The sequence below is a fragment of the Branchiostoma belcheri genome, unplaced genomic scaffold, assembly GCF_001625305.1.
Source record: "Branchiostoma belcheri isolate BF01 breed outbred unplaced genomic scaffold, Haploidv18h27 scaffold1, whole genome shotgun sequence".
Taxonomy (NCBI): Eukaryota; Metazoa; Chordata; class Leptocardii; order Amphioxiformes; family Branchiostomatidae; genus Branchiostoma; species Branchiostoma belcheri.
In genome coordinates, this window is record NW_017802379.1 from 2,739,887 (window position 1) to 2,766,850 (window position 26,964).

General features: G+C 40.7%; 1 protein-coding gene across 1 annotated transcript; it reads right to left on the reverse strand.

The window, feature by feature from the left end:
• Positions 1 to 72: 72 nt before the first annotated feature.
• On the reverse strand, positions 73 to 26,964 carry LOC109462455 (synaptotagmin-like protein 1). Its single transcript, XM_019759014.1, has 10 exons — positions 26,822 to 26,964; positions 16,348 to 16,412; positions 11,317 to 11,401; positions 7,049 to 7,087; positions 6,792 to 6,903; positions 4,876 to 4,924; positions 4,328 to 4,467; positions 3,711 to 3,831; positions 709 to 880; positions 73 to 314 (listed from the first exon to the last, which is right to left on the reverse strand). Exons 1-10 carry the CDS (start codon positions 26,905 to 26,907, stop codon positions 170 to 172), a joined length of 1,014 nt encoding a protein of 337 aa, XP_019614573.1. The 5' UTR covers positions 26,908 to 26,964; the 3' UTR covers positions 73 to 169.

Sequence of the window (26,964 nt, forward strand, 5' to 3'; positions counted from 1 at the left end):
CCCCACTGCATGCTGGGAGACAATGTGGATTATGGGGAGCGCAGATGGCAAGCAATAGTACTACCCATAGTGCTCCACGTCTCCCAGTATGCAATGAGATCCATAGAAAATTACCTGTTACGACAATGTAAAAGATGTACACGTTTTTATAGTAGTATTTTTAAAGCTGCTACTCCTGGTCTTCACTGCTCCTCCGCCTGTCTGACGTCACTTCCTTCAGCTGACACCATCTGGTGACGGGTTTCCGGGGTTTCTCCATCATCTCGTTCCACTGGTCCGTCCACGGGCCGACCTCACATTTACCCAGCGTGGGTCTGTGGGGACATAGAGGGAGAGTGAGTCACAGTAAAATTAAGTGGTGTTGAAAAATGCATTCATACATATGATGAGATAGGAGTATAAATCCCTCCTACTATAAAATTGCAACATTATGAAACCCAACACGAGTTACCATGGTGAGAGACGTCAACAAATCGGGTCATTGGCCAGGTCAGAGGTCAGTTTTACAGCATGTGACTTGGTATGGTTTAATATGATATAAGATGATATGATTATTACGATGTAATAAATGTGACTTATGACTTCGAAAAAACACCACAACTTGTTATAGCTCATGCCATATCATTCTCAAGTGGGTTCGAATGGTCAAGTGTGAAATTAGAGGAGCCATTAGAGATTTCTTTTACAGACTACCGTCTGTCTACTCACCCTCCGGAGTCTTCCACCACCAGTGACAGGAAAACTCCTTTCATGTCGTCTTCTGCCACGTCAAAATGGAAAGACTCGTTGAATGTAGGGTTCGGGGCGCCGTTCTGGACGGAAGTCTTCTTCTTGCCGATCTTTCTGCTCTCACACATCAGCGCCACTCTGACGTACGTGTCTGAAATTGGCGGGAAAATCTTGTGAGGAAAGTGATTTCTTTATTGCGCAGCTGCAGATTCTTCCTTATCTTAGAGTCTGTTGTAATCATGTATGAACTAACCAACGGTTCTTTGATTTTTTCAAGGACATCTAGTAAAATGTCCTTGATTTTTGGTGTAACTGTAACAGTGGGGTTCAAGCTCCGCTAACTGATCCATTCCAACGTTCACATCTATTTGTTTCACAACGTGTAGGAAATAATATTAACCTAACCACAGTGTAATGACAAAACACCGATTGCAGCATTCTATTTTGACAGCTTTTGTCATAGCTTTCAACCAGATTCGAACAAATGGCTGCCGGTGCGATATCGCATTCACATGATCGAACGGCCGCTCTATACACTGTGACAGGTTGATCGCGTCAAGACGGGGTAAGACCTATTATTTCAAACAAAGGTTTAAGTAAAAGGATGGAGAATCAATTGGAAATAACGGGTAGCAGCTGTGGTCTGTGGCGGTCGCAGTTTTCAAACCGACCCGTTTGTGACTTACTACAACCACGGTCCACAAATCCCGACAATGTGCTGTACATTATGCTTAATAGTAGTTCTGGCCTGAACCTCCATGTACCAGAATCTGAACACATCTTGCCATCGGGGTATGGAACGTAAACGTAAAGCGCTGGATTTTACGTCCCCATCCGAAGGGACGAATGCAACAAACCGTGGCCCAGTGGGGATCCAACTTAAAATGTTTCTTGGAGTGTTCAGAAAAAAACTACATGACGAGTCCCAACTCAACACATGATAAAAAGGCGACCAGAAAATGGACTTGGAATATCGTTTTGATTTTACAATTAGTACCTTAAAACCCCTTTGTACAATTTTGTTCCGTTTCTTGCTCCCTTTTTGCAATCCTATTAGACACTTCAACACCTTCTCTTGATGAAGTGAAATGAACTTTGACAAGAAGTCTAAGTCCCTCGTCTTCAGCAATCACCGTACCGAATCCATTTGGCAAAAATCAATTTGCAGTAATTTCATTGCTTCAACGAAGTTTGGTCCCCAGTGAATTGCACCAATTCACTTCTTCTTGTATTAATAACAATGTAGATTATCTTCTCTGACTTGTAGAACATATCCTGTATTCTGGCAAAAAAAGTTTGCAATCTCCTGGAAAAGTATAATTGGGGAATTCCATAGTCAACATAGATGTGTTTCTTTGTTTCGCTCAATATTGCATGGTTACGATTATGATATGGATATTAATGATTTTTAGCCTTCCTAACAGCTAGAAAAGCTTGCTTCCATTTAAGATGAAAGCGTTGTATTAAAACTGTTGTTCTTTCCTTCATATAGCCTGGTATATCCAGACTGTTGCCAGGGCCTTCACTGGCAAAGTCTTCGGGACCAACTTTTCAAAACTAAACTCCCGGGGAAACTTTCCCCCAGGCCCCCTTAGTTGGCCAGGCGGGGATAGAAGCTTGCAGTGCCGAGGGAACCAGTCTGTAGCCCTGGGATCAGAGACTGATGACCAGATTGTTTTGTATAGATATAGAAGGAAGACATACACGTATTCTTTAGAACATTGACGATTCGTGGGTCCCACACCACACAAATCAGGGACTTACTGCGTCGTGTTGGACAACATGACCTATACTACGTAACGACGCTATTTTCAGCATACAACCCAGGTCCAAGTCCATTGCCAAGTTAAACGCAGTCATTACATCCCCCAACAAATGGCGGGTTATCTCGGTCAAGTTGAGTGGCAATTTGGGACGCATTAGACCAGAGATCGATACCGTGGCGCCTGTGTGTTGAAGGATACAGATGTATGCCACGTTCAAGGCCAAAACGTTATGACTGATGTGCTTCCATTCGCGAACAAACGAAGCCTGCAGCTTATCAATTAATAAAGAATACATCTAATTTCAGACTACTGACTGAGTGTTTACTATGAGAAGTTTAGATGGATAGATATATATTGCATGATCTGTTGTGTTATCAGCTATAGGCATCTACGACCAATGTTTGCTCCAAACTTTTCATAAGCGTTTGAAAAGCTGTTTATACCCTACAAAGTAATACTATATCGTTCCCCTTCTGTACCTACACGCTTCATTTGTTAGTTAGTTATTCTTACATACTGATATTAGCTTTTGAAGAAGAAATAGAATTACATTCCTAACCAGACAATATTTCAAACGCGCATCGACTTTAATTCCGAGTCAGACCAGTAGCTTTGTTGGCGATTTAACAGTAGGCCTTCCAGCTCTCTCACAACTTACTCACGCACTTACAGCCTTTTAAGGGGTTAGGGCGCTCTGGATCTACAAATCCCGCGGAGATGCACCGTCTGGCGCGCTAGGCGGCTCTTCTGAATTCCCCGCACGTACTCGCACATGTGTACTGCACCGCTGAGGAGTGCAGACAAATGGACTAGGTCTTATCTCTTCTTGACCTGATACACTCCCAAACGCGATGAAGGGGAAGCTTGCAGGATATGTTATTACTCCTCTGTGGTCAGGAGGCGTACATGTGGACCTCCCAACCAGACTGTGACGGACTGATAGGAGAAGTAATCTACTGGGAGCCTGGCGTAACTGCCCTCTGATGGGGGGAAGGAGATGTTTTTGAAAGTAGTTTGTAAGTATAAAGCCAGCAGCGTGACGCTGGAGTTGCTCAACAATCGTTAAGAATCTGCATCAAATAGTTTGCTGTAAATCTGGTGATTAACTAGAAAAGTTTCCCGTATTCCAATCTCATTTTTTACTCGTAAAATAGTTTAAATCATTTTTACGAGAAACACAAGTAAAATATCGTGGTATGTTCCATATATAATCACCTGGAGGATTTTCTGACCCAACTCTCGCGAGATTTCGTGCCTTGATGATGGTGACCGTGAGTTGACCGGCGTTGGGGTGGTATCCCATAGAGAACATCACCTCGCTCACGTCTTCCTTAGCCTTGTAAGGAAATAAAACAAAAACCATGTGATTGGTTGATTGTGATTGGATCATGTGATTGGTCGAGAAGACTATGGTCTCAAATGTGGCTTTAATACTAGGTTGTATTTTCATATACCGTGAAGAGGGGGGATACAAGCTTTGCCACGTTTGGGACCGCATCCTTTTCTCTGTAGTGCCACTTAGATCCAGCCACATGTATGAGGAAGATAGCAGGACTACGGAAACCCTGTCAGGTTGTATTTGGTGGAGTAGCAGTGGAGAGGGAAGCATGTATGTAGATCAACACCCAGTATGTATTTTGCTTCTACCGAAAAAGAAATACATTTGAGCTGGTAATGTTATTGAACAGCCGTTACGTGAGGCATCATAGACGAAAAAGTTTACAGAGTTTCTCAAAGCCCTTTTCTAACTTATGTTCAATGGCTTAATGTCCTTCTTTCCATGTACTCGGATCTACTAGCACTAATGTAACAACAAACCGCCCAGTACGCACCCCTAGGTCTATGGTGGCTCTGGCCGCCATGGATCGGCGGCGCGTCATTCGTCTTCCATTTGCGGAATTCTCTTCCGGAACGTCCGACACAGTGCTGGACCTTCTCCTGGATTTCTCCGAGCTCCAGCGGCGCAGAGAACCTGTACTTGGTATAAACCATCGCATCTGTTATCAAACATGTTCGAGCAAAACCGTGGCGTCGTGGCGCAACGGTTAGAGCGTTGAACTCGGAACCAAACAGTGACCTCAATGACCCGAACCAATGCTGTTACCATGGTAACTAGAGTTGGGTTACATCATGTTGCAATTTTATAGCAGGAGGGATTTAGACTCCTGTCTGACCATATGTATGAATGTGTTTGAGTAAGAATTTACAGAGCAGACCATATGCGAAGGTAGACATCATGCATTTGCCTTGCAAATGTTACCTTTCTAGTTTATTTTTTTTGATTACTGAAGCTATCAGTTCTATACAGACATTTTAAGTCATTCCGTAATGAAATCATTATTGAAGTACGCATACAACAGACAGAAGACGAAAATCTTGCCTCCTCCTGTTGCTGATGACCTCCTCCGCACAGGTCTCGTCACCTCCTCCTTTATATAAGAAATAAAACGAGGTAAGAACATGGAATACGGTGATTATAGTAATACAAGAAGTATGTTAGATCTTCGTCGTTGTATTTCATACTGGTGAAATCAAGGCGTAGTTGTTGAAACTTTTTTTCTTTTGAAATGTAACACTTGCCCTTTGTAATGCGTGCGATTAAAGCATGGCAGTTTCTCTTGCCACTATCTGATTCATGTACTTCAACCGTTACCACCACTCACTACATCTTAAACCCGGCTGGGCTATTACGGCGATACAAGAAAGAATGGGATAACCATTATACTTCAGCCGTTCCGGGCACCACATCCGATGTCTGCAGATCTATTACGGCGAACTTAAAGAAAGCGATCACCATTAACATTACCACACGGTCATCAGGGGTGCCAATCTGACAAAGAATCTACTTCCCGGGACTAGGCTTTCATTATCAACACCTACGCATAGATTAACGTGGCTCGTTTCTTCAATAGCGCCCTGGGTGACCTTAACCAACCTTCCTAACACCTGAATAGCGTTGTAAATGATGATTCATTCTTAGATGGTCTAAAGTGCTCTATCTCAGGAATCTAGTCGCCAGAGGCTACCAGGATGGTATCGTTTGAATATCAGCTTGAAAGGACACCCGTGTAGGTAGAATTTATTCTGTAACAGGACTAACATCAAGGAAAATGGGACGTTTCAGTATCTATTGAAAGTAATGGAGACGGGGGGCGCTATAAACTTTCTGGACCTTTTGATCCACTGCTCACAGAGTGGCATGCACTATACAAAAATGTGGATCCTTAACAAATACTGGTTCCTTTTAGTCGACAGAATGGGTCTACGTAAGACACATTTTCTCAATTTTCTCATGGTGTTGGAATGTAAAGTTTAACCGTGTTACAGAATACTTAGATAAATGGACGCTCAAATAGGTTCCCAAATCCTTTAAGCCAAGAGTATCGACGTAAAATGAGTCGTCCGTAAACAATTCCAGGCGGCCGTAATGGAAAAGTCAGCCGTTGCTGAAACGCTCAAGGGTCAGAACGATGAGTATACATCATCTCTCATATCGATTGGTAGATCAAGCCTTGTTCTAATGACGTCATGACTTCACCTGATTGATCGATGACGTCACGAATATGTAACTACAATGCAGCTTCGTTTCTATGGCTTCACTGATCCTACCGTGTACCGTGACTGACACATGTTATAACATTGCAAGCAAGGGTGTACAGAAAATCAGACGACAATCTTGTCTCACGAATCTGAGTAGCTATTAGGGCTGTTCACTGCAGGTTCTACCTGACCGACTCTCTGCTATATTTGGAATGTTGAAATTACACGTGTATAATATTACACATCTTTGTATTGTAGACCGTGTGCGAAATTGCAGGTCTGAAATCTGAACGTCTCTTCTAAATGGTCTCAAGTGGAGTAACTTGGGATGATGAGGTCATATATTTGGAGTTAAGTCCTTCAACTTGAAACACGACCTACAATGTAATTTCAGTCACCCTCTCATACTAGGCCCGTCGCTTGTGTGTCTCAAGCAACGGTCCTGATGCCCTGGCCTGCGATCCGTCTTTCTCGCAGCGTTGATAGGATGCTTCTCCTCCCGTTGTTGGAACGAAAGTTGCCAGCCAATCACGTCACCGCTTACGGTCAAGCTGCAACGTGATTGGCTGGTAACTTTGCTGAATTGATAAATTAACTTTGCCTCAGGAGCTCACAAAGCAGGAGCATCTGATTGGCTAACAGATCCTAGGCGGAAGGCGTGGGGGATAGGCTGGTATGAAAGAGTGCTAGAAGTGGGTCAGGCAGAATCCTTTATGATCAGCCCCCGTAGATGGCTGTTAGCGCGGGCGTACTCACGAATCTGACACCTTCCACGGAGTCGGTGGACCCGAAGGGGGAGGAGGTTGGGGAGAAGTCGTCGTCGGCGAGACCCCCCATGGACTCCTGTCGAGCTTGTCGCTTCAGTCCCCTGATAAAATGACACCATTAGTACATGTTCCCCGATGATATATCTCGGCTTTAACATATGATAACGCAATGTAAGAACAAAAAATAACAGAAAACGAGTTGATAATATCTATCAAAATAATGTTAAAATTGTAACAATTGTTTACCCCAATTCGTCATCCTCGTCAATGCGATGGAATCTGCCACTTAATCAAAAAAACGTTTGAAAAAGATGATAAGCTTGAATATACAACATTAAACATTGCATTTATGTCTATACCAAATAATACGATTCGGATTATATTTTTTCCGTGCATATGCGTATTACTATTGCTTTTTCAAGATCAGATCACGCACTCACCATTTGAACTACATAAGAAACTACCGCTTATCTCTCTGAAAACGTATGTATGACCATCATAACGCATTATCTCTAAATGACAGCGCCGTAGCTTCTTCCTCTAGGGCCCAGGTCACCATAGAGATACGGAAGTACGTCATTTGACGTCCCATCGGTGGTTCTTTCAGCCGGCTCGTAATTGGACGTTGACGTAGATAAGTGCGACCGCAATGGCGTCCGGGACTTAGTAATGCTTTTAAAACGAGACGGCGACACATGGGCAACGTCTCGCCACCACCTGGGGTTATCAACCATTACCAGTTTACGAAAATGGATGTGCTATAAACATCAAGAAAAAAGTCATCAACAACAAGATGATAAAAGACACTAATTACGTATGTGAGACGATACTCCCAGAGAACTTTGAGGTACGTACTTAAGGATAAAACCAGTCTTACTCTGAGGTGACTCATTAACCAGGATTTTATGGGATTTACCTCCAGAGATTACGCAAATCTAAACCTCATTACGAAGGGATTATGAGAGTGACATGCTTGGTTACTTATTGTAACATGCAGTGCAGCTATGTCACAGTTATGTGTGAGTAGAGTGTTCACAAATATGAGATTCTCCACGGCGTATTTCATTCTAATGCGCTTGTACAGCTGTGTGGCACAAGGTCTACAAATGGCCTTAGACACTGCCCTATATGCTAACTGCTGTGAAAGATTTTAACTAAATTGTACTGAAGAAACTGAATCAATATTTTGCCTGCAAATTGACATTTACAGGACAGAATCCTTACACAAGAGCTAGAACATACAATAGCATAGTCAGAAGATGTTTAACTAGCTTGCTATGATACTTCAAATGGTTCAAATTACACCGATTTTAGTACTCTGCTTCATTTGGTATTTCATTTCGTCTAGATGGCAAAGGAAGTAGCCTTTTTAGAGCCACAGTAATAATATGGGTGTAAAGGTAATGTACGTTCAGCTGCAGATAGACAACGTTGCAGTTCAGCAACACGTCTCATGTTTCTACCAACATTTTCTCTGACGCACGTCACACTACCGTTGGCGAAATGGGGCTATTTTAGGGGAAACAGCCACCCACGCATTCCAAAAGCGTCTACACCGGACGAAACGTGGGCGTTGGAACCTTTTGCCCGTTCGACGAAATGAAAAGTCTTAGAGTGAAAAGATGCAATTATAGACTCCTTGTTGTTGGGATGGGGTTCATCCATCTTGTGGCATCAGACGACTTTGATGTCACGAAAGCGAACTTGACATCCCACATGATCCAAGCTTGGAAACGATTACGAACTAAAGCTGGCGCCTATCTCAGACAGACAGAAAAATCAGTATTCCCTAACCATCCTCTGCGCCTGCACTGCGGGATGTTCCCGACCGTCCTTGTCGTCTTCCAGCAAAGCTGTTCTAGGTCGTTAACCCTCTAAGAGGTCATTTGGTAAAAAAGATGGACTGCTGTAAACTCTTGAGATGACAGCAGCATTTTTCTACGGTTCGTGTATCATGAAAGGCGAAGAAAACCCAAGAAGCGTGTTATAGAAGAAACGTCAACAAATAGCAGGAGTTATGGGACCTCAGTTAGTCTATACGCCCTTGGTAATATTTCTGCCCGCCTGTTATTGAAGAGACCATCCCTTGCCCCACGAAGTGCAAAAAATTTAATAAGAAATGACAAGATGAAGCGCACCAACTTTAACAAGGTGATTAATTGCTGTTACCATTACCTACTTTTCCAGATAGGCCAGCGCTATTCCTTTCCTACTTTTATGATATATGCGTCATATCGTGAGGAATTCATTCGGATTTACATTTTCTCATGAGGTACGTTTACTGCTGTAAAGTAAGGTAATTCATTCTTGGTATTTAGATCTAATCACACAAAGGGTATATGAGAAAATTGATTTTGGTCTGCACTTACAATAAATCATGGGGACTTAGCGGGCGACTGAGACACTGTGATAGAGCGCGACGCTTGGTGACGAATACTAATATCACTGGAACTGAAAGCTGTAGTTCTATAGCTATTGATCGTCCCTGTTCATTAGTAGCAAACCTCAAGGTCACGTATGGACTTCAGCTATGTATGACTTCTGTCAGATCTTGGGATGAGCTTGGAGCTTGAAATCGACCAATATTTTTCTAAGGTTCTAGACTCAACTCTAGGTATGTGTTTTGTGGTGGTATATTCTTGTTTTCTTTTACAAAAGTCGAAATTACTGGAATTTATTCAGATTTGGCTAAAGCACATACAGTTACGTTAATCTCGAAGCAAATGAGTCCAAAGACGGTCACTGCAATAAATTGCAAAAACATATTAACAGAAGATGTATTGTGCAGGACCATTGTTACAAATCGTTCAGTCGTTATCCCATCAAGATTTAGTATTCACAATGTAGATGAAATTAATGATACCATACATCATTATGACAAGCAATCTATGGACGTATAATATGTCTCCTAAGAAATGCCAACAATAAGATACACACTGGTAACGTTCTTAATGTATTTTCCATCACAAATGTAATCCTCATGTTGGGATATTTCATAAGCTTTTCAGCGTAATTATAAATTATGGAAATACTTGGAGCGATAGTCTAAAAATAGTACATTCGTTATTAAGATGAATTATTGCTGAAAAGATCGTGCAGATTTGAGTAAAACCTCACAAGCAACGCTCCAGAAGACGCAAGAGACTTCGGTGATAAACTGACCTGACGTGTAAAAATGTACACATGGGAATAATTTAATATTTACGGGCATGACCAATATAGTAAGCTGCCTTATCCTTTACATAACCCCTTTTAGTAGACTGACGTGTCAGTACCTGCGCGGCCTGCTCTAAAGAGGGGTCATTGTCTATTATGGAATGTACATAAGTCATAGATGTGCATGGTTATGACTAAAAGTTTTTATATGTATGAAAAACGAGGAAGATTGTAAAAGCTGAAGACGTTACATTGCTTCATACGATGTCGTTGGTTAGGCGTTAGATTCATGCATGGCATTTAGAAGAGAGAAGTCACAAACGTGTACATGCACCGCGGGAGAACTGTTTTGATGACATTTTCTTTGAGTCTTAATCAATTTACACGTCTCTGTGCATACAGCAATCATCGAATATCGTAGTGAAAAAATCAGACTTAAATTGACTTTTGAACTTCATGAATAGCTTTTCATTGCACTAAATAAAGCATGGAAATATATTGACAAAGTTGAAGATGAAAACATAAGTAAGGCAGTTATCATTATCGCGAGTATTGATAGTTTTTTTCATATGTATGTCTTACCTAGTACCTAAAGTAAGGATACCGACCGTGATAGTGCTAACAGTACAGCTGTGGAAAGAGAACGTTTTTCCAAGTGTGTCATCGAATTACACATTCCTAGTGCAAACCTACAAACTTAAACAGCATCGTAATCATTTGAGACGGGCGAATACACGTAGGAACGCTAGCACGACATATCTTACATCCCTTTCGCGACCACGACAGGGTGATGGGCTTATCGTAGTTAGCATCGACACACTGAATCATCTTTTCATCTGCGTTCACACGTCAGTTTAGTTTGAATATGCCAATTTTGACAGCACAGATATGACCGCATGTCAGATAGGGTAATTAGACCATGACATGTGGTTGATTGGATGTCACCGAATTCCGATAAGAAATCCATCCGAACATCCCTGCTTATCAGGTATGTCATTGAAAATCACGGCCATGTCTGAAGCTGTCGACGAGATCCTACGGGAGCCCTGACACTGAGCTTCTAAACTCTTCACAGCAAAAGTTTCCAAAAAATGTACTAGTATTTGGTTAACTGCGTTTGGACTTCTTGGTATACATTGCCAAATATCACTTTCTGGTCATATTTGTTTTAAACGTTCAACCCATGTACTCTTATTTAATGAGTTCTTTAGTTATTTTTGTATCTTGAGTCGTATGTGTTTTTATAGAGGTCAAGGGCCTCTTTAATCGATTTTGCTATTTACCTGATCCTTGACAAACAAAGGGGAATGAAATGAAATAGTTAAAAATCGGTTTTAAAAAAGAGGACTGTTACTCACTTGTCTGCTGCTCGTTTCTCTCTCCTCCGTATCCTCGCATCATCAAACTCTTCTTCAGAAACAGAAAGTGAATGGAACTTTGCATCTGCGGACAAAGAACAAAAACTAAAGGATACAGTCAGAAGTTCTGGGGATGGTGTCTGACAGACACCGAAACGTCAGCACTTAGGTGAGAAATTTTGGTTGTGTAAAATAAAAATCCTGTATCCTATACTTTAACTTTACCAACCTAATTAAACTATTTTCGGAAACATGAAGTAAAATTGTACTCGCAGCTGAGAATGCATCAATAGTAGACAGCGGTTTTGTATTCCAGGAGCATCCAAAGGACGATCTACAAAACTCGCTGAACTTGAAGTAATGACGTCCTTAAAAGACTTCCTGGAGGAGGCAGGGTTTTAACCTAATGTAGCGTAGAATTGCTTTGGGAAGGACTCCCAACTAGTGCTTTCCAAGTTATCATTACCTTAGACTGACTCACGCATACAAAGCAAAATTTGAAGGATCAATACTTATCTATTGCTTTGATCTATAATGTTTTACTTTTCTAAAGTATTTTGACAGACATACGAAGCCGTACTGATTGCATGTAAATACCACATAGGAATATGCATTCAGTGCTGCTGCATTTATCGAGGTTTGACTTTGACCTTGAAACGAGTGGGTCAAATAACCAAATAACCCTGGAGAATTGCACATGAATAGAGAGCAGGGTAACAGCAAAATAAATACCCTCACCAAATGCCCTCTAAAATTACTTTTCTTTGACCTACATCAATGCCGATATAGTTCTCATATAAAGTTGAACGGCAATTTTACGAATGGCATTTTACGGGTCATAGCCGTACGGTTATAAAATTCGATAACTTTATATATAACTGTAAAAGCAATACAGCACACAACGAAACCAATTTCTCGGCTTTTATCCGGTCTATCATTGTTGATTTGAGTGGTACTTTACGATTCATTGGAACGAAAGTGACAATGTTGGCGCTATTTCTGGCTTTGCTGTTACTGCTATCTGCGAATATATTTGACCCTACGAGCATTGGGTCGTAAACTTGCCGATGGTGCTAAAATCACTGCAGCTTACAGAGCAGCTAAGTTTAAAGACCCTAGAATAAAATTCAGGCACTTAAACTGAAAATGTTCTCGAGAACAAATTTTGAGGGGAAATTGCCATGAATAACAAATTCCTTAATTTTGTTACATATATTCAAACCTTTTCGATCAAGCAATAGGACCTTAAATCAATGGATGTCAGTTAAATGTTATGAGATAGTTATTGTTCCATTGGTTGGATAAAGTATGATAATAAATTAATACAGTAACTAGTTACACATATTTTGTTTTTGACGGTGATAAAATTGGAACGCAGTTAGTTTGACTCCATTGTAATCAAGACCAACCCTACCATACCAAAATTACGACCCAATTTTTGCCCCCGTTCTATCAAATCAATCAAGCTCCATCTGAAATGCATGCACCCTTCCACTGAACAAAGAGACGTTTATCATGTAACCCTGCGACGCAGATCGACCGCTTTACTACTCGTTGATTAATAGGGACTATTTTCTTTATTGACCTCGGAAGGGCCAATTCAGAGCGGTCAAACTTATCAAATGCTTTACTTCATACAAGTATACAATCATGGCAATCCGGAGCTTTGTCCAAAGTAGGTGTTTGCGATCTCAACAATAATTCTTAGTTTTACTGGATGTTGATGTATTGAAGCTTTTAGCATACCTATTCACATATTGATCTAACAGCTCATAACGGGAATGACACTCAATAGATCTTTATGTATGATGGCTGTAACCAAAGTATTTGAAGAACATGGCTAACATGGTGAATCATATGTTACCACAGCGTTCGTCATATAACATCTTGATAGAAAAGTAAGTTTAGCCCAGCAGGAGTAATAGAGTACATCATGGGTGATGATTACATTGAGTCCTCATACCCCCCTCCCACGATTCAACGCCCTACGCAGACATATTACCTTCTATGCAATTTCCCTCAAATAAGAACCAACTTCAAGGTTGAGTCGACACAGGTCAACATTTCTGGTAAAATTTGAAATACAGTTTTATTATTTGTCTCAACATAACTGAAGAGACCTATATTAATCAACAGTTTTTGTATGTATATCATAAAAGAGGTCAGTCCGCTTTTGCAGGTAATACAAATAGTAATACTATTCGTTGTTTCAAAAGGGTTATTTAATCTTACAAAAGTGTCAATTCTACAATTTCTCTTTTTGTTCTATATTGGGGTGTGCTCCGAAAATAAAAAAATATAATAAATATGTCACGATAGCCAAAATTAAAATGAAATATTGCCTTTATGATTAACACCATCGTGCCTGTGACGATCTCAAGAGCCAGAAAGGCGAATCCCCTGTACCCATTTACCCTTGAATACTGGTGATAAAACAAAAGTTCAAATCAGTAAAGCCCACTGCCAAGGTATTTTGAACCACTTGGATACGTTCCAGTAATATATAGATCGAATCCTACCATCTGCACCTTGTCTACAACACACGCACGTTAAGTATTAAAGATTGCAACTCCATTCTACCTGACGTGTAATACTTTAAGCTATTCGGAATTGAATTTCAAATCCATCGACGCCTTTCCTCACCCAGTAATGGGTAAGTAGAATATTAAGTTTTCCCTCTCAGAATGAAAAATGTCAAACTGGAGGCGAGGCAGTTGGTCCAAAAGGAGCAATACTTTTATCAGCAAAGGCAATAGATTGAAGGGCAAAATTTCATATGTACTGTAAGATGATGTACATGATCTTGCTCCTTTTTATCAACGTTATTTATCTATCTGTTGAGACTTGTGGAAGGGTTAAAGTATCAGATCACTATTACTTTTACAAGTTGTCACCCCGGAGAGCAGACTATAATGTCTTAGATCACATCAGGAAGGACCTCTACTCTACCTAATCTAGCTACTGGTAACTGTAGTGGGTTTAAGTTCTTGTTAAGGACATATCCAGTCAAAGCTAATAAGTACTTAATTTTCACCTGAGTGAAGTGAGAAGATGCCTTCCCGAGGGCACAACATCGGGTCTTGTTCGTAGTCTCGGGATTCTTTTTTTCTATTCCAACATTTCATGACTAGACATTGTGACTGCACACTGAAGTTATGACAGCTTTTTTGCCACCGCCAACGCATGGACAAATACATGAGCAATACTCATTTTCACTTGAGTGAAGTGAGGAAAGTCGTGTTAAGTGCCTTTCCCAAGGGCACAAGATCGGAGGCATGTCATGACTCGAACCCAAGACCTCTTGGTTCCGGTCGGCATGTCAGGACTCGACTCCACACAAATTCGGAATCAAACCCAGATTTAAAGGTTACTGTAAATCGCATCGTGTCACATCGTTGGACTAAATTTTTGCAAAGTTTTGTGTAAAGCCACATCTTAATTGTTTGGTTTTGCTGGGTTGAAAATGCGATAAAGTTATCACAGTAATAATCTCTATAGCCTGTCAAAAAATTCGGTAACATGATTATGCATGTGACTGATAATACATACCAAATACATGATGCAAACGCTACAAAATCTAATTATTTACAAAAAGATGTTGATAGAAATCTCACTAATCAAACGGTTTGGGGGGGGGGGCAATTGATAGTACATAGAATAGTGAGGCAGATAGAAACGATTAGGTCAAGGTCGTTTTGTAATATATTATTCCAAACACGCTCACACAACAGACTTCAACAGACCAATAGCGGAAGGCACAGACATAATCACATTATCGTTCTTCGGCGTCTGGACAAAAGTCTCTTTCAGACTGCTGTTCGATAGATAAGAGTCTGCCAACATGATTTTACCATTATCCAGCTTATTATAAGCTGTCTGCTAACAGCTGAGAGTAATAAGGCAAGGTACCAAGTTACAGGAGCGATCAATTGTGAGACGTGCTAGTCTAATTGGTACGAACAATTCTATTCTATTAGGGACAAAGGGAATGAATAAGTGCTATTTCTCATTATCCCCTTGGGAAAAACTACAGAATACAACTATCAAAGATGTCTTGACATATAAAGAAATAAACATTAGAACCATTTTATACTGCTGCTGATTTCAATTTTGTATCATGCTTTCATCTTAGCTACACGTAGTTCGTTATCTTTTGAAGGAATTTTAAGCAAATCAAACTGATAAACTTGAACTAGACTGCAATATTAATTCGCTAGCATATACGACAAGAAAACAAAATTACCGACTGATTGTATATGCTTTCTGGTGATTCATTTCTTTTCATTTTCAAAATATTTCATCAGAAAAATGTCATGTAAGCGATTTAATGTCATAAATTCTTTGTACTGTTGGAGATAACATCAATATAGCATTATATAATAGCAATTCCAAAGTCACAGCACATTATGAGAAGGTCTCGACGGGTACGGAAGAGAAACTTGCAAAGGATGCATCACAATATATTCATTACTTTTTACAATAATAATCATAACCATGGAGACTGATATGGAAACAATTTGTCTTATTATCCACAGAATGCTAAGAGCATAATTGTTTATTTTCCAGCAGTAATCAAGGCAGATTGTTTGGAGTCCATAATTAAATCCGCCGCCTGCATAGTGATGGAATACTTCCCAACATAATGGCATTACAACATGTGGGATTTCCTGTCATTATGTCAGAGTGGAGAATTTGTTAAATCGACGTCATGCTGTACATGTTTGATTTACATCATTGTCATCAACTCGTAACTATAACATACCTTTCATACAAAGGAAGCAGGCCGCCATGTTGGTGTCCATATTTGCATCTTACTGAACCATAACTCAATGGTACTCAGCATCTTTATATTTATCGGGAATTTTGGGTACTCTTCTGGTATTATCTTCTTTGATCTCTTGTGGTCATTGAGAAAGTCAGCAGGTCTTAGAATGTCTGAAAACACTAAAATGCAAATAGGGACGCCAACATGGCGACGTCTACACCTATGACGTTGATAGCTAGAATTTCATGGGTTTTCTGTGGACTCACCTAGTGAAAGACTTCTCTGCGTGTCAGGATCTAGCGTGGGGTCGCCTTCTTCTGGCAGTGAGTACCTACGACGTAAAGGAAAAAGAAAATGAGAGACGTGTCTTAGATGCCTTTCAGGATAAGAGTACCTTCATCCCAAGCAATTTCCGTTATCGCATCGTAAAGTCCCTGTCTAGCCTCGGTAACGAGCGTTCCTTTCGACATGGCTGCAAGTGGAAATAGGGCGAGTCATTTGTGGACGAAATTCTGTCTACACAAAACCATGGAGGTACATACAAACAAGGAAATTCTGTCGACCATTGCTCGTTGTTGTTTATTGTAATACACAGTAAATTCAACAGGCAGGTAGCAACATGTGTATAACAACATTCTGGTTCCTACATCTACAGCTGTGGAAACGTCCTACAATTGCAATCAATATGTGTATATAGGTCATCATGGCTTGAATTGCAAAGTAACTTTATACATTAAAATTATAATGAATAAGATATCACAAACAAAGTATACACAATATTGCAATGAGTTATCATACAACACAGCTGTGTGTCATTGTGAAAACGACTTGAAGCTTATTTCCATATATCATAAATGAATATTGCATTTTACCACCACGAAACCTGTTGATTGAAACAGTAGTTACCGTCGCATAGTCGTACGTTCATAGTGCTGCACCTGTTGGTTGACAAAGTGTGCTTTAGTCTACACCGCTCAAAATGAGACACAAAAACAACAATCACAGCAACAAGGGTATACAACCTACATGCCCGATCTCTTCAGTCGTCGAATCCTTGTGGAGAGGTTGCCGACGGCATTTTGGAAGCGATTCATGTTGACCAAGAGCAATATGCGAACTAAATCCCTAAACAACCGGAGCACGAGTTGACTGCACAAGGTGTAAACACTACTTCTTGTATCCGCCAAGGCAGAAGACAGCAAGAGAGAGCTCTCAACAGCATAAGAATAGAAAAGCTATGGTCATGTCTGGATAAACCAAACCTCCCGAATGGTGAGCCAGAAGACAAATGTCGTCACAGCTTTTTATGTTGGCGACGTGGCCGTTGGAGACCGCATGCTCATTTCACGAAGACACTCCTCAGGCTTGTTAATTACCAGGACCTACTCTAAACCAGCTGAAATATTGCCGTGCGTAACGCCGCTACACGCCGGCTTCCTCTCGTGAGGAGTGAAGCACTTCCTTCACCACGTCCTGCCGTCGAGTCCACAAATGGATGGCCTCGTAAGATGAGCCAACCAGCGTCAGTCTACGGTTGCCACGCGATACACGGCTCGTACCCGCCCGGAAACGGCAGACGGACGGCGTAGAGGTGTGAATGGACGTGGTGACAGACTCGATAGCTAGCTTACCCCAGGCGGGCGGGAAACACAAATCAACCGTAAGCGTAGCGTGACGCCGATAGAGGCTGATTGGCTATTGGAGAAAAGACGTTAACTGTAAAAGCACCGACTACAATTCATTAACCATTCGTCTGGTACATATTTATGTTTGTAATCTTAGTGTTCTTTTATCCTGACAGTCGTGAAGACGATATAGATACAGAGCGAGCTACGGTCAAAGCAAACGCCAACACATTTCCAATTCACACCCGTCCGTCCATAACCAATACTCTCTCTCGTGGAACATCACTTTGACATTCTGGTCGCTCGTAAAACTGACTGTGAATTCTTCAAGAAGGCTTGTATCTTCTGGCATCGGTCGAAAACATCGATTCATTGGAACACTTCACGCGTTGCAATCACTGAACAGTGTCATGACAGTATACTCGGCGGACAACAGGCAATTAGCCCGCCCCAAATAGACGCACGTACGTGATTTTGCATATTAGGCCACAGCAAGTACATTTTATGGATGACATCCTCCGCAGACTCCAAATCTAATGCGGTATGCCGAAAAAAACAAGGCGGGCCAGAAAAACAAGATTCCTACATTTTCGCATTTTGACATCATAAACCTTCAAGTTGTTGAACGAAAATTGAGGCAGCCTAACCTGACATCACAACCAACAGGTCCTGTATTCAACAGTATTATCTGTCTTTGTAGACATCTTCACATCTCAATTAACCAGAACCATTGTAGAAAAGAGTTTGCCGTACCGACATGGGCAGCTACTACATTGCGTGCTCATATGAGATGGAAAACCTTATACTGCCAACACTTGCCATCATCCGCGAGAAATTGTGCCTCAAGTGCTGGATCCCATATTGTCTCTGAACCTATAGACGTTTATGACATATTTGAATATTTAAGGCATGTTCAACACCGTCAGATGGAAACAACCTATGTTGTTTTCTTTTCCAAAATCTGGCGAAGGTCATGCGCGCTGATGTCATCCATGAATATTACTTGTTGTGGCCTAATGAACGATCCACTGCGCCAACTGCCAGATCCCGTACGGTACCGCCAAGTCTAAAGTAAACTCATTAACTTTGTCACAATAGTTCTTGCAGAAGAGAACAGATTTTACATACATCGATGAATCTTCCAGACGGTTCCTATTGCCAGGAGTCGAAGGCAGTTCGCCAAATGAAAGAGAAGTGACAATGTTTGAAGGCTGATAAATGATCCTGGCCCAAAACAAGTCCAAACCGAAGCACAGAGAACCGCCGGTGAAGGATGTACCTATCAGAACAAAAGTTAAAGTTCCCAGGAAACTTTGCTGTACTCCGGATGATGTAGAATGCAGTAAATTCGGATAGACCTTTGCAATACGTCCTCCATCCATTTGGCACATCAAGCGAATTCGAACTTGGCGTGACAAACAGAACTGTCTGAATGTATAAACACAGTACGACTCTGCTTCACCTTGGTCATTCATCAACGCCGTCCTAAGGAAATGTGTTACAGGTATCGTTTTCTAAGTTTGTGTGTTTGCGGGTGGGCAGCATAACTCCAATTGTGAATAGATCTTTGCCATTTATGAGATTTTGTATGTGGTAGGTGTTGGTAAAATATAAGACACGTTCCAGTCTGGGGCTCAAACTTCTTTACAAAATGAAAATGTTATAACTCTCAAAAGATTTAACGTAAAAATAAACGCGCGTATGTTGTTTTAGAAAAGGCTATGAGGATGGATAGCACGCAATATCCCTTCTCTCGTGTTAACCGGTAAAACTCTGATCAACCATGTATCATGCATATACACCGTGGGGGTGTATTCAAAGTCGCCCTTTCTTCATCACATTTGTCACATAACCATCTAGCCTACTGAGATCAAAGTGAACATCTGGGTAAGGGTAGGGCGTAGATGAAAAATTACAGACTTAAAAGGAAGACTCCATAAGGATGAGTGCAAAACATGCCATGCAAATATCGGTGCGGCCATATAGGTCACCGCAGAAACTGGCTTCTATCCGATCGTACAACAGCTGTGCCAATTACGGCAGCTTTCTTCAAGCAATCGCTGGAGAATACATCATCGGGCTTTGGGAGCTACTAACAAGCTTGGGTCTACAATAACATGCCCACAGGTGCCGGGAACGTTGACAATGTATGCACACGGGGGTGGCAGCGGTCAGCATTCAAAGAATTGCTAAAGAACAGAAAAAAATCTATTTTAAGAGCCAAACGTTTTAAGAAGCATCCACCATCTTTCTTCATGTCAGTCACATTTCTCGATCACTGATGAAAGTTTGCGGATGCCATCTGAAATGTCTGAGAGAATGTATCCATGATTTATTGTGTACCAAGTAATGTTCTGCCTGGATGTCTAACCCCAGAAAGAGTTGAAGAGTACAGTTAGTTGGAGCTGATTGTACACTATTGGCAATAGATGAAAAACGGTCCAATAATTGAAACAAATCATGGATAAAGAACACAGCTGGGGCTGGAATAGGCACAACCTCCGCTAAAGGGGACCAATTCAATCAGCGATGTTGTTCGCTCAGGATGTAATTAGCTTAACCCTAGATAAAATGGGAGCCAATACTTCACGATTAGGCAATTGGGGTCACAGTAGTCCTGCTCACGTTGTCTGACAAAAAAACTTGTATGGACTAACTCTTGGCCGTCAATCATCGAGGTCAGCCACCATGTATACGTAATGCAAACGACGTTGCGGTTAATACAACCGTCACACTTCGTCCTTTAAAAGTTAGGTTCATTTATAGTTACGCCCTGAGGGATCTTTCCGCTTGATAGATGTCCGAGTCGTTGACATGGAACGTAGCCAAGACACATAAGATCGCACTTCAATCATTGCCTAGTATTTTTTGGCATACGGAACTAAAGACTAAAACGTGTTCTGCCGCACTGGCTCACGCAATTTAAAGCGCAAAACTGACTCTCTCCATACAGCGATAAAATGCATAATCAAAATCTAAGTGGTGATAGGAACTATGTCATAAAGTCGGGAAAACCATGCCATATTGTAATTTATCGGTGGATAGGGAAGCCATTGATTGAAGGTCAATGAATGGTATCGGCTGGGAATATTCCAGGCACACACATGTAATGGAGAAGAATCTCATATGGGGGAGGGTGGTTGTCAGAGATCATTTCATTGTCTTTTATTGATGAGCCTAGTAACCCTTCCTATCTAACGATGAGCATGTATATCTAATGAACAGCTGTCAAATAAGAAGAATGAGCTTCTTTATAGGAAGACGTATGGCTAATTTAATCTTCAAACTGGTCCGTTTGATAAGAAGGATGATCTGAAATAACAGAAAGCGACACCTTTGCGACCTTATACTCTTCTACTACACCGGGCCGCTGGCGGGTTATCTATGGAAACCATGTGTCAGTAGATAGCGTTGACATTATGTAGTAAATGGTTCAAAAGATGTCATCAGTAAAAGTAGTTTATATTCACTCTCAAAGTTTCCAGAGTATCGATCTAGCGTGAATAAAACTTAACATGGCCAGGGAACCATCCCTAGAGAGGACATTTTGTATACATCGTCTGCCAGTATGTTCTGTTACGGACGTACGTACTTTTTCAGGACATGGGTCATGTTGTTTTTCTTCTGCCACCATCTTGTTTTACTTCTGCCGCCATCTTGTTTTCTTCGTTTATGCATCACACTCTGAACGGCTTACTTTAGGGTCATTGCTATCATATCAACCCAAAACAAATTCCAGTAAAATCCAAATCCAAAAAAATCAGTATATTCCGAAAGCTGTTCTCAAACTTTGCAAAGAGACACCAGTAGAAAGATTGGGCATCTTTGACAAATTTGCCCGGAAGCACTTACTAAAAAAATACTATATCCAAACATTAACTGCTGACAGTTTATAATCCTAACATAGCGCTGCAATTCGGACCATTTTACGACAGAGATGGAAGCAGATGTCGTCTAATCTCTGATGTTGTACCTATAAAAGATGTTCCCACGTCATATCAGCGTTAACACGGGGCTATCTCCATGGTTACATACGCATTTTCATAGCTTATCCCTGACTGGACGTTGACATCGTAAAATGAAGGTTATACAGGTGCAGACAGTGAAAAATCCCCGTCATGAATTTTGCATTATTTGCCAATTGCTCATAAAATCCCGTAAAGTACAACTTTTACAGGCATGACCTGTGACAATATGAACCTTGCACCAGTCAGGATAGGAAACATCGTAACTTTTGGTTAGTTTTGATGAAAGATCATGTAGGAGGGGCATATCAACAGTTATATCCTTTGGGTTTTTACTAGTACGTCCCAATTTTGAAACTTCCAGTCAGTGTTTTTATATAAGGGAATGAAACAGTTTTGAGGTGAGTTACAGCTACCAGTTACCTTCAAAATCTGGTAACTATTTGAAGATGACAGTTTCTTTTTTTCAGTTTGAGATCGGAAATTAGTACAGTATGTGGAACAGAGGCGATAACAACATGCAAATACAACAAGAAGAAAAAGCCAAACGTTTAAAAAATATCCAGGTATTCCAGAAATGTGAAAATATGATTAGGCAAACGGTGTACTATACGTCTACCAACATATAGGCACCACAATATTCTAAGTGGAAAACTCTAGAACAGGAAATACGGTTCAAATACTGTGGTTATACATACAGTGGTTCTTGGTTTCCTCTGAAGGTCGATACGTATTTCACCTTGTTTCTGACCGTCTTGATAGTCTTTGCGAAAAAGTTGGTATTCCTGTGCATCTTGTCTCGTGTCGAAAATGATCACACTCAACAAAACATGTGCACGAGATTGGTACAGTACTCCTGGCGTCGCAGCTTAATCAACATTTGCATATTTCATGAGCAAACTGGTCACCGTTGTGGGTTTGATTTCACGGCGTTAGACATTAAATGTCAAAACTGATGTTCAGAATTTCGCATCAGACTCGCCAATTTCAAGAAGAACCAACATTTTAAAAAACTGTCGTCGAGAAATGGGTACAGTACTGTCGAATTCTTATAGAGACGCTACAAGAAACTTCCCACATTTTATGGGTTTATTTAGAGCCACACTATACTCATGGGGTTGTGCTTTTAGCTAAAAACACTACCCAAACTTTACTGTTCGTCAAAAACTTTTGCATTATCAACGACCTTCACTGGCGTATACAGAGACGTTCTTTTAACACGCTACGGCGCGCTGTGAAGGAGAAACCATGAGATGTATGTCGAGGGGTCTTTGTTATCGGCGGGAAACACCTGCTTGTGAGCAAACTGTCGTCTGACAGAAAAGCCCGCCATCTACACGCGACTCTACCCAGGGGTGGGTCATAAATACTCGCTGGGGTTTATCTTACTAACGGGTTGGCGTAAAAAATATACAAGTGCAAAAAAGACAGACCGATAAGAAAAAGCCTAAAAACACGCCCAAAATAAGCCAGAAACCTCTGCTAAGAGAGTAGGTTTATCTATAGTATATATTTGGCTTCTCTGAATAGCAATGAATCACTTTCTTTGTCAAGTACAATGAATTTGATGTACACCTTCAGTATTTTTTATCGAGGTGAAAGAAAGGTTTTTCATGAAAGTGTTAAACGTTACTATTGATTCTTTTTAATGGAGAGCGGGTTACTATATCCCCCCCCTGCAATCATTACTGATTGATCCCTAGGTACGTTTGATCATCCATTATGAGTACTGTAGCATATCGTGTGTCGGATGTGTTCAAAGCGTTTTATATCGTTCAACACGGTTTCGCCCTGGCAAAACATGAAAACTATTAACAACAAAAAAATTAGAGACAAATTATCCACACTGCTTTGCGACCCAAGTATCACAGAAGAATTTAGAAAAACAGTAATAATGGTGCATGTATGGAATCTCTGCATTCCGTACATTAGGAACCACGAAAAGTGGCAGACACGCAGATACACGGAGTTGTGTTGCCCTTGTAAAATCTAGAATACATTCACGTCCATGTACTTCAATATGCCTTTAAACCCTTCCCACTCTTCTTCTCGTCTTTGGCACTCCTAAGTTCATCCCAGTTTTCAATTTTACCCACGTTTTTGACCCCCCGAACGTTCAGGCGAGGCTTTTACACCAAGCGTTGCATAAGGATATAATGACTGAGGATTTATTCGACATGATAGAGGTCTAAACTACGACATGGTGCGCTTTTACAATAAGTACTGCCTAGTTGGCATTCAAGGACGTGTAAAACTGGGCGGGGAAACGGTGAGAGTAGTATTTCTGCCCCCAGAAGACGATTCCAAGTTTATGGCTTTTAGAGCTCTCTTGGTACCAGACCTGATTGCAGGGATATCACTCACTACAGTGGGTGCGCAGAATATTGCACTGAGATGGACGTGCGTGATTTTTTTCTTAATTCTTTGTTTTCAAGTCCATTCCTTGTGTTTTCTCAAAAATCAAAACATTCATATACGTTTTCACATAGAAGATATCAAAACACATGTGATACTACAAATAGATGCCAGAAAAAATGCCTTTAACCCTCAACAGTACACCTTCCCGGACTGATTAATCTGTACACCTGGGGTCCGCGCGGACCCCAGAACAGTTTTTTGCTAATTTTTAGAAATTATCAACATGTTACCAGCTCAATTGTTTTGCAAACTGATGTGGGAATCTCTGTGTCCACATTACATACAAAAATCATACATTTTGAACGTTTTCTAATTTTTGGTGAAAAAAAGAAGACAAGAAGAAATACCCGATTTTTAAACCCATTTCAGACTGAAGGGGCTTTTAAGGCCCAACTTTGATCTCAGATAGCGGCTAAACGGCTTGCGCTAGAAGTATCAAATTTGGAGACCTTTCCTAAAATGTCTCTGGAAAAAAGTTCATATTAGTTTAATACTAGTAGGTTGATGTTTTTTTGTGTTGCCATGGCAACGGGTTTCTAGCAGGCAGTTTTTTTGAAAATAGAAGTAATTTTGGTTTAAACATAAAAAAATTCTGAGTTTTATATTAAATTACACTTCTTTTCCAACATTATTTTCATCTTACATAATTAAATATAAGTTAAATCATTTAATATGCATAGAATATGCTAATTTTATGACGTCATTGGTCAAAATCCAATATGGCGGACTATATTATTAGCTCTGACGTCATATGACGTCATAATTACACCAAAGTTATCAAAATTTAATTCTATTACTACACCATTCTCTGAAAACTTGGTAGACATACGATGAGTGCATAAAAACATATAAAAACGGAAATAAGGTAATGTATAAGAACGACAGTGTATCCATTATGATCAAAAGCCGGCTGGGGTCCGCGCGGACCCCAAAAGAAAATCAGATATAATTTTTTTTATAAATGGTAGAAACGGAGTTTTCTGCGCTGTGTTGAGAGACAACTTTGTGGGTGACAATTACCTAAAATTTCAGAAAAAAATCTTTAGAAACAAAAAAGATATTACAGAATATATAGTGCTGGGGTCCGAGCGGACCCCAGGTGTACTGTTTAGGGTTAAATGTACAGTTATAATAAGAGAACCGTTGTAACCATTCAGGTTTTATATGTGAGCGTCGATAGATCATGAATAGATTTTGATTGACAAAATGATGTGAGCATACTTGACAATATAGTACCTTTTGTAATACATTAGTGTACCTGCTACCGACCTTGGAATTATACACGTAAAAAAACTATGTACAAGGGACAGTGTTTGTCCCAGAAGTCGATTTGATATTGATGGCTTTACAGCTGGATTGTGCACAGTAGTGAGAACAGTCGTCTACAGGGTGGCCTGATGATAGATGGGTGGATGTTTGCGACTTTACTTTGCAATTCTCCACGTGGAAAACGCTGACAGAAGACAGACCTCGCCTAGCCTCCGGGGCTTCTACCCTTCCGTTCTAATCTCTTCTGATAAATGTCTGCTGTTAAAAAGACTGCAACAAATCGACCTCAAGCATGCTCTAATATTTGCCGCGAAAACCTGTGTGCCTTAGTATACCCAGGCTAATATATTAGAGCCCATGGGTCCCCAACTTATATATTCAGGTCTAAAAATCTACTGGGGCCGATGAAAACGTTTTAAGTGTAAATTTTACAACCACCCAATGAACGATACACTCTGTGGTAGATGTGGAAAAGGAGACTTGATTGATTGATATGCATATTTTCTAAATGGGCACTGTACGTTGTGTGGTATTCCCTGGTGCTTTCAACAGTTTTCAAATGCTTTTACAGTATTCATGATCATATAACGTTAGCTGGCTGTGCATTGCCTACAGCTAGCAACACATGCGTGCCCAGTGGAACATCAATCGTTTCTAATGACCTTGGCTGGTAGAAGATGCTGCACATCGTTCATACAAACATGATTTCTTAAATTTAAAAGCAATGGTGGTGCCTCTAGCTGCGCCATCTAGCGAAAATATAAAGAAGTGGGATAGACATTCAGCACTTTTCTTTGCAACGCCACATTGCGACGACCCTTGTAACGACACTTTTGACAATGAAAACTAATGTATTTGAAAAGTGCCACAAGTCACATCTAACAAATACAGGTAATATAAGGAGATAGCTATCAAAACAGAAGCAAAGATCCTAGAACATTTTCACTAACCTCTACATCCACTGGATGGAGCGGAAACTCTGGGAAACCACTGAGCAACCAAAATTTGATGTGTACGACGTGCAAAACAAACAAAAAAAAATACTTGCAAGATAAATAAACACAGAAACGCATTTCTCTATCAATGAAATAGAACATTCTGATGAGATTTTTGGTCACTCAATGGTCGCTCAACTGCGTCTCGGACTAGTCGACTATTACCAGGACTGGTCTACTGCACTCACCACACTATCTACAGCTATGACATTATGATCTACATAGCACTACCACCGTCTCACCCTAGAAGGTAGATGGATACTCACATGTTGAAGGTACACCAACCCGACATGTTGCTGTGAAATCCAAGGCCTTCCTTCTTCGGTTGGTGATGTCACAAGGAATCATTTTCAGACATGATATTGGACAAAATTTGTTGCCAATTTTTTTTTGTAATGTCTGACTCCTTGAAAACAATTATCAGAATACCTAAGTGCATTATAGTCGTTTGTAATGTTATCAACTCACCCTTTATTGATCTTAGCTTTCGCCGCCTCTTCTTGTTCCGCCTTCTGTCTGTGGTGCGCGTTCAGTAGTCTCTGCCAATGTTTCATGGTCCCTGATGTGCGTAGTCTTGGTTTCTCTGGCAAACGTGTCGACGGGATGGCAAA

Bases quoted from the DNA above. Each gene is read 5' to 3' on its own strand.
- LOC109462455 (XM_019759014.1), bottom strand. From the start codon at position 26,907: ATGAAACATTGGCAGAGACTACTGAACGCGCACCACAGACAGAAGGCG. The intron at 16,413-26,821 runs GTGAGTTGATAA...TTTACGTCGTAG, and splicing joins AAAGCTAAGATCAATAAAGG to GTACTCACTGCCAGAAGAAG. The intron at 4,468-4,875 runs GCAAGATTTTCG...TACCAAGTACAG, and splicing joins GTCATCAGCAACAGGAGGAG to GTTCTCTGCGCCGCTGGAGC.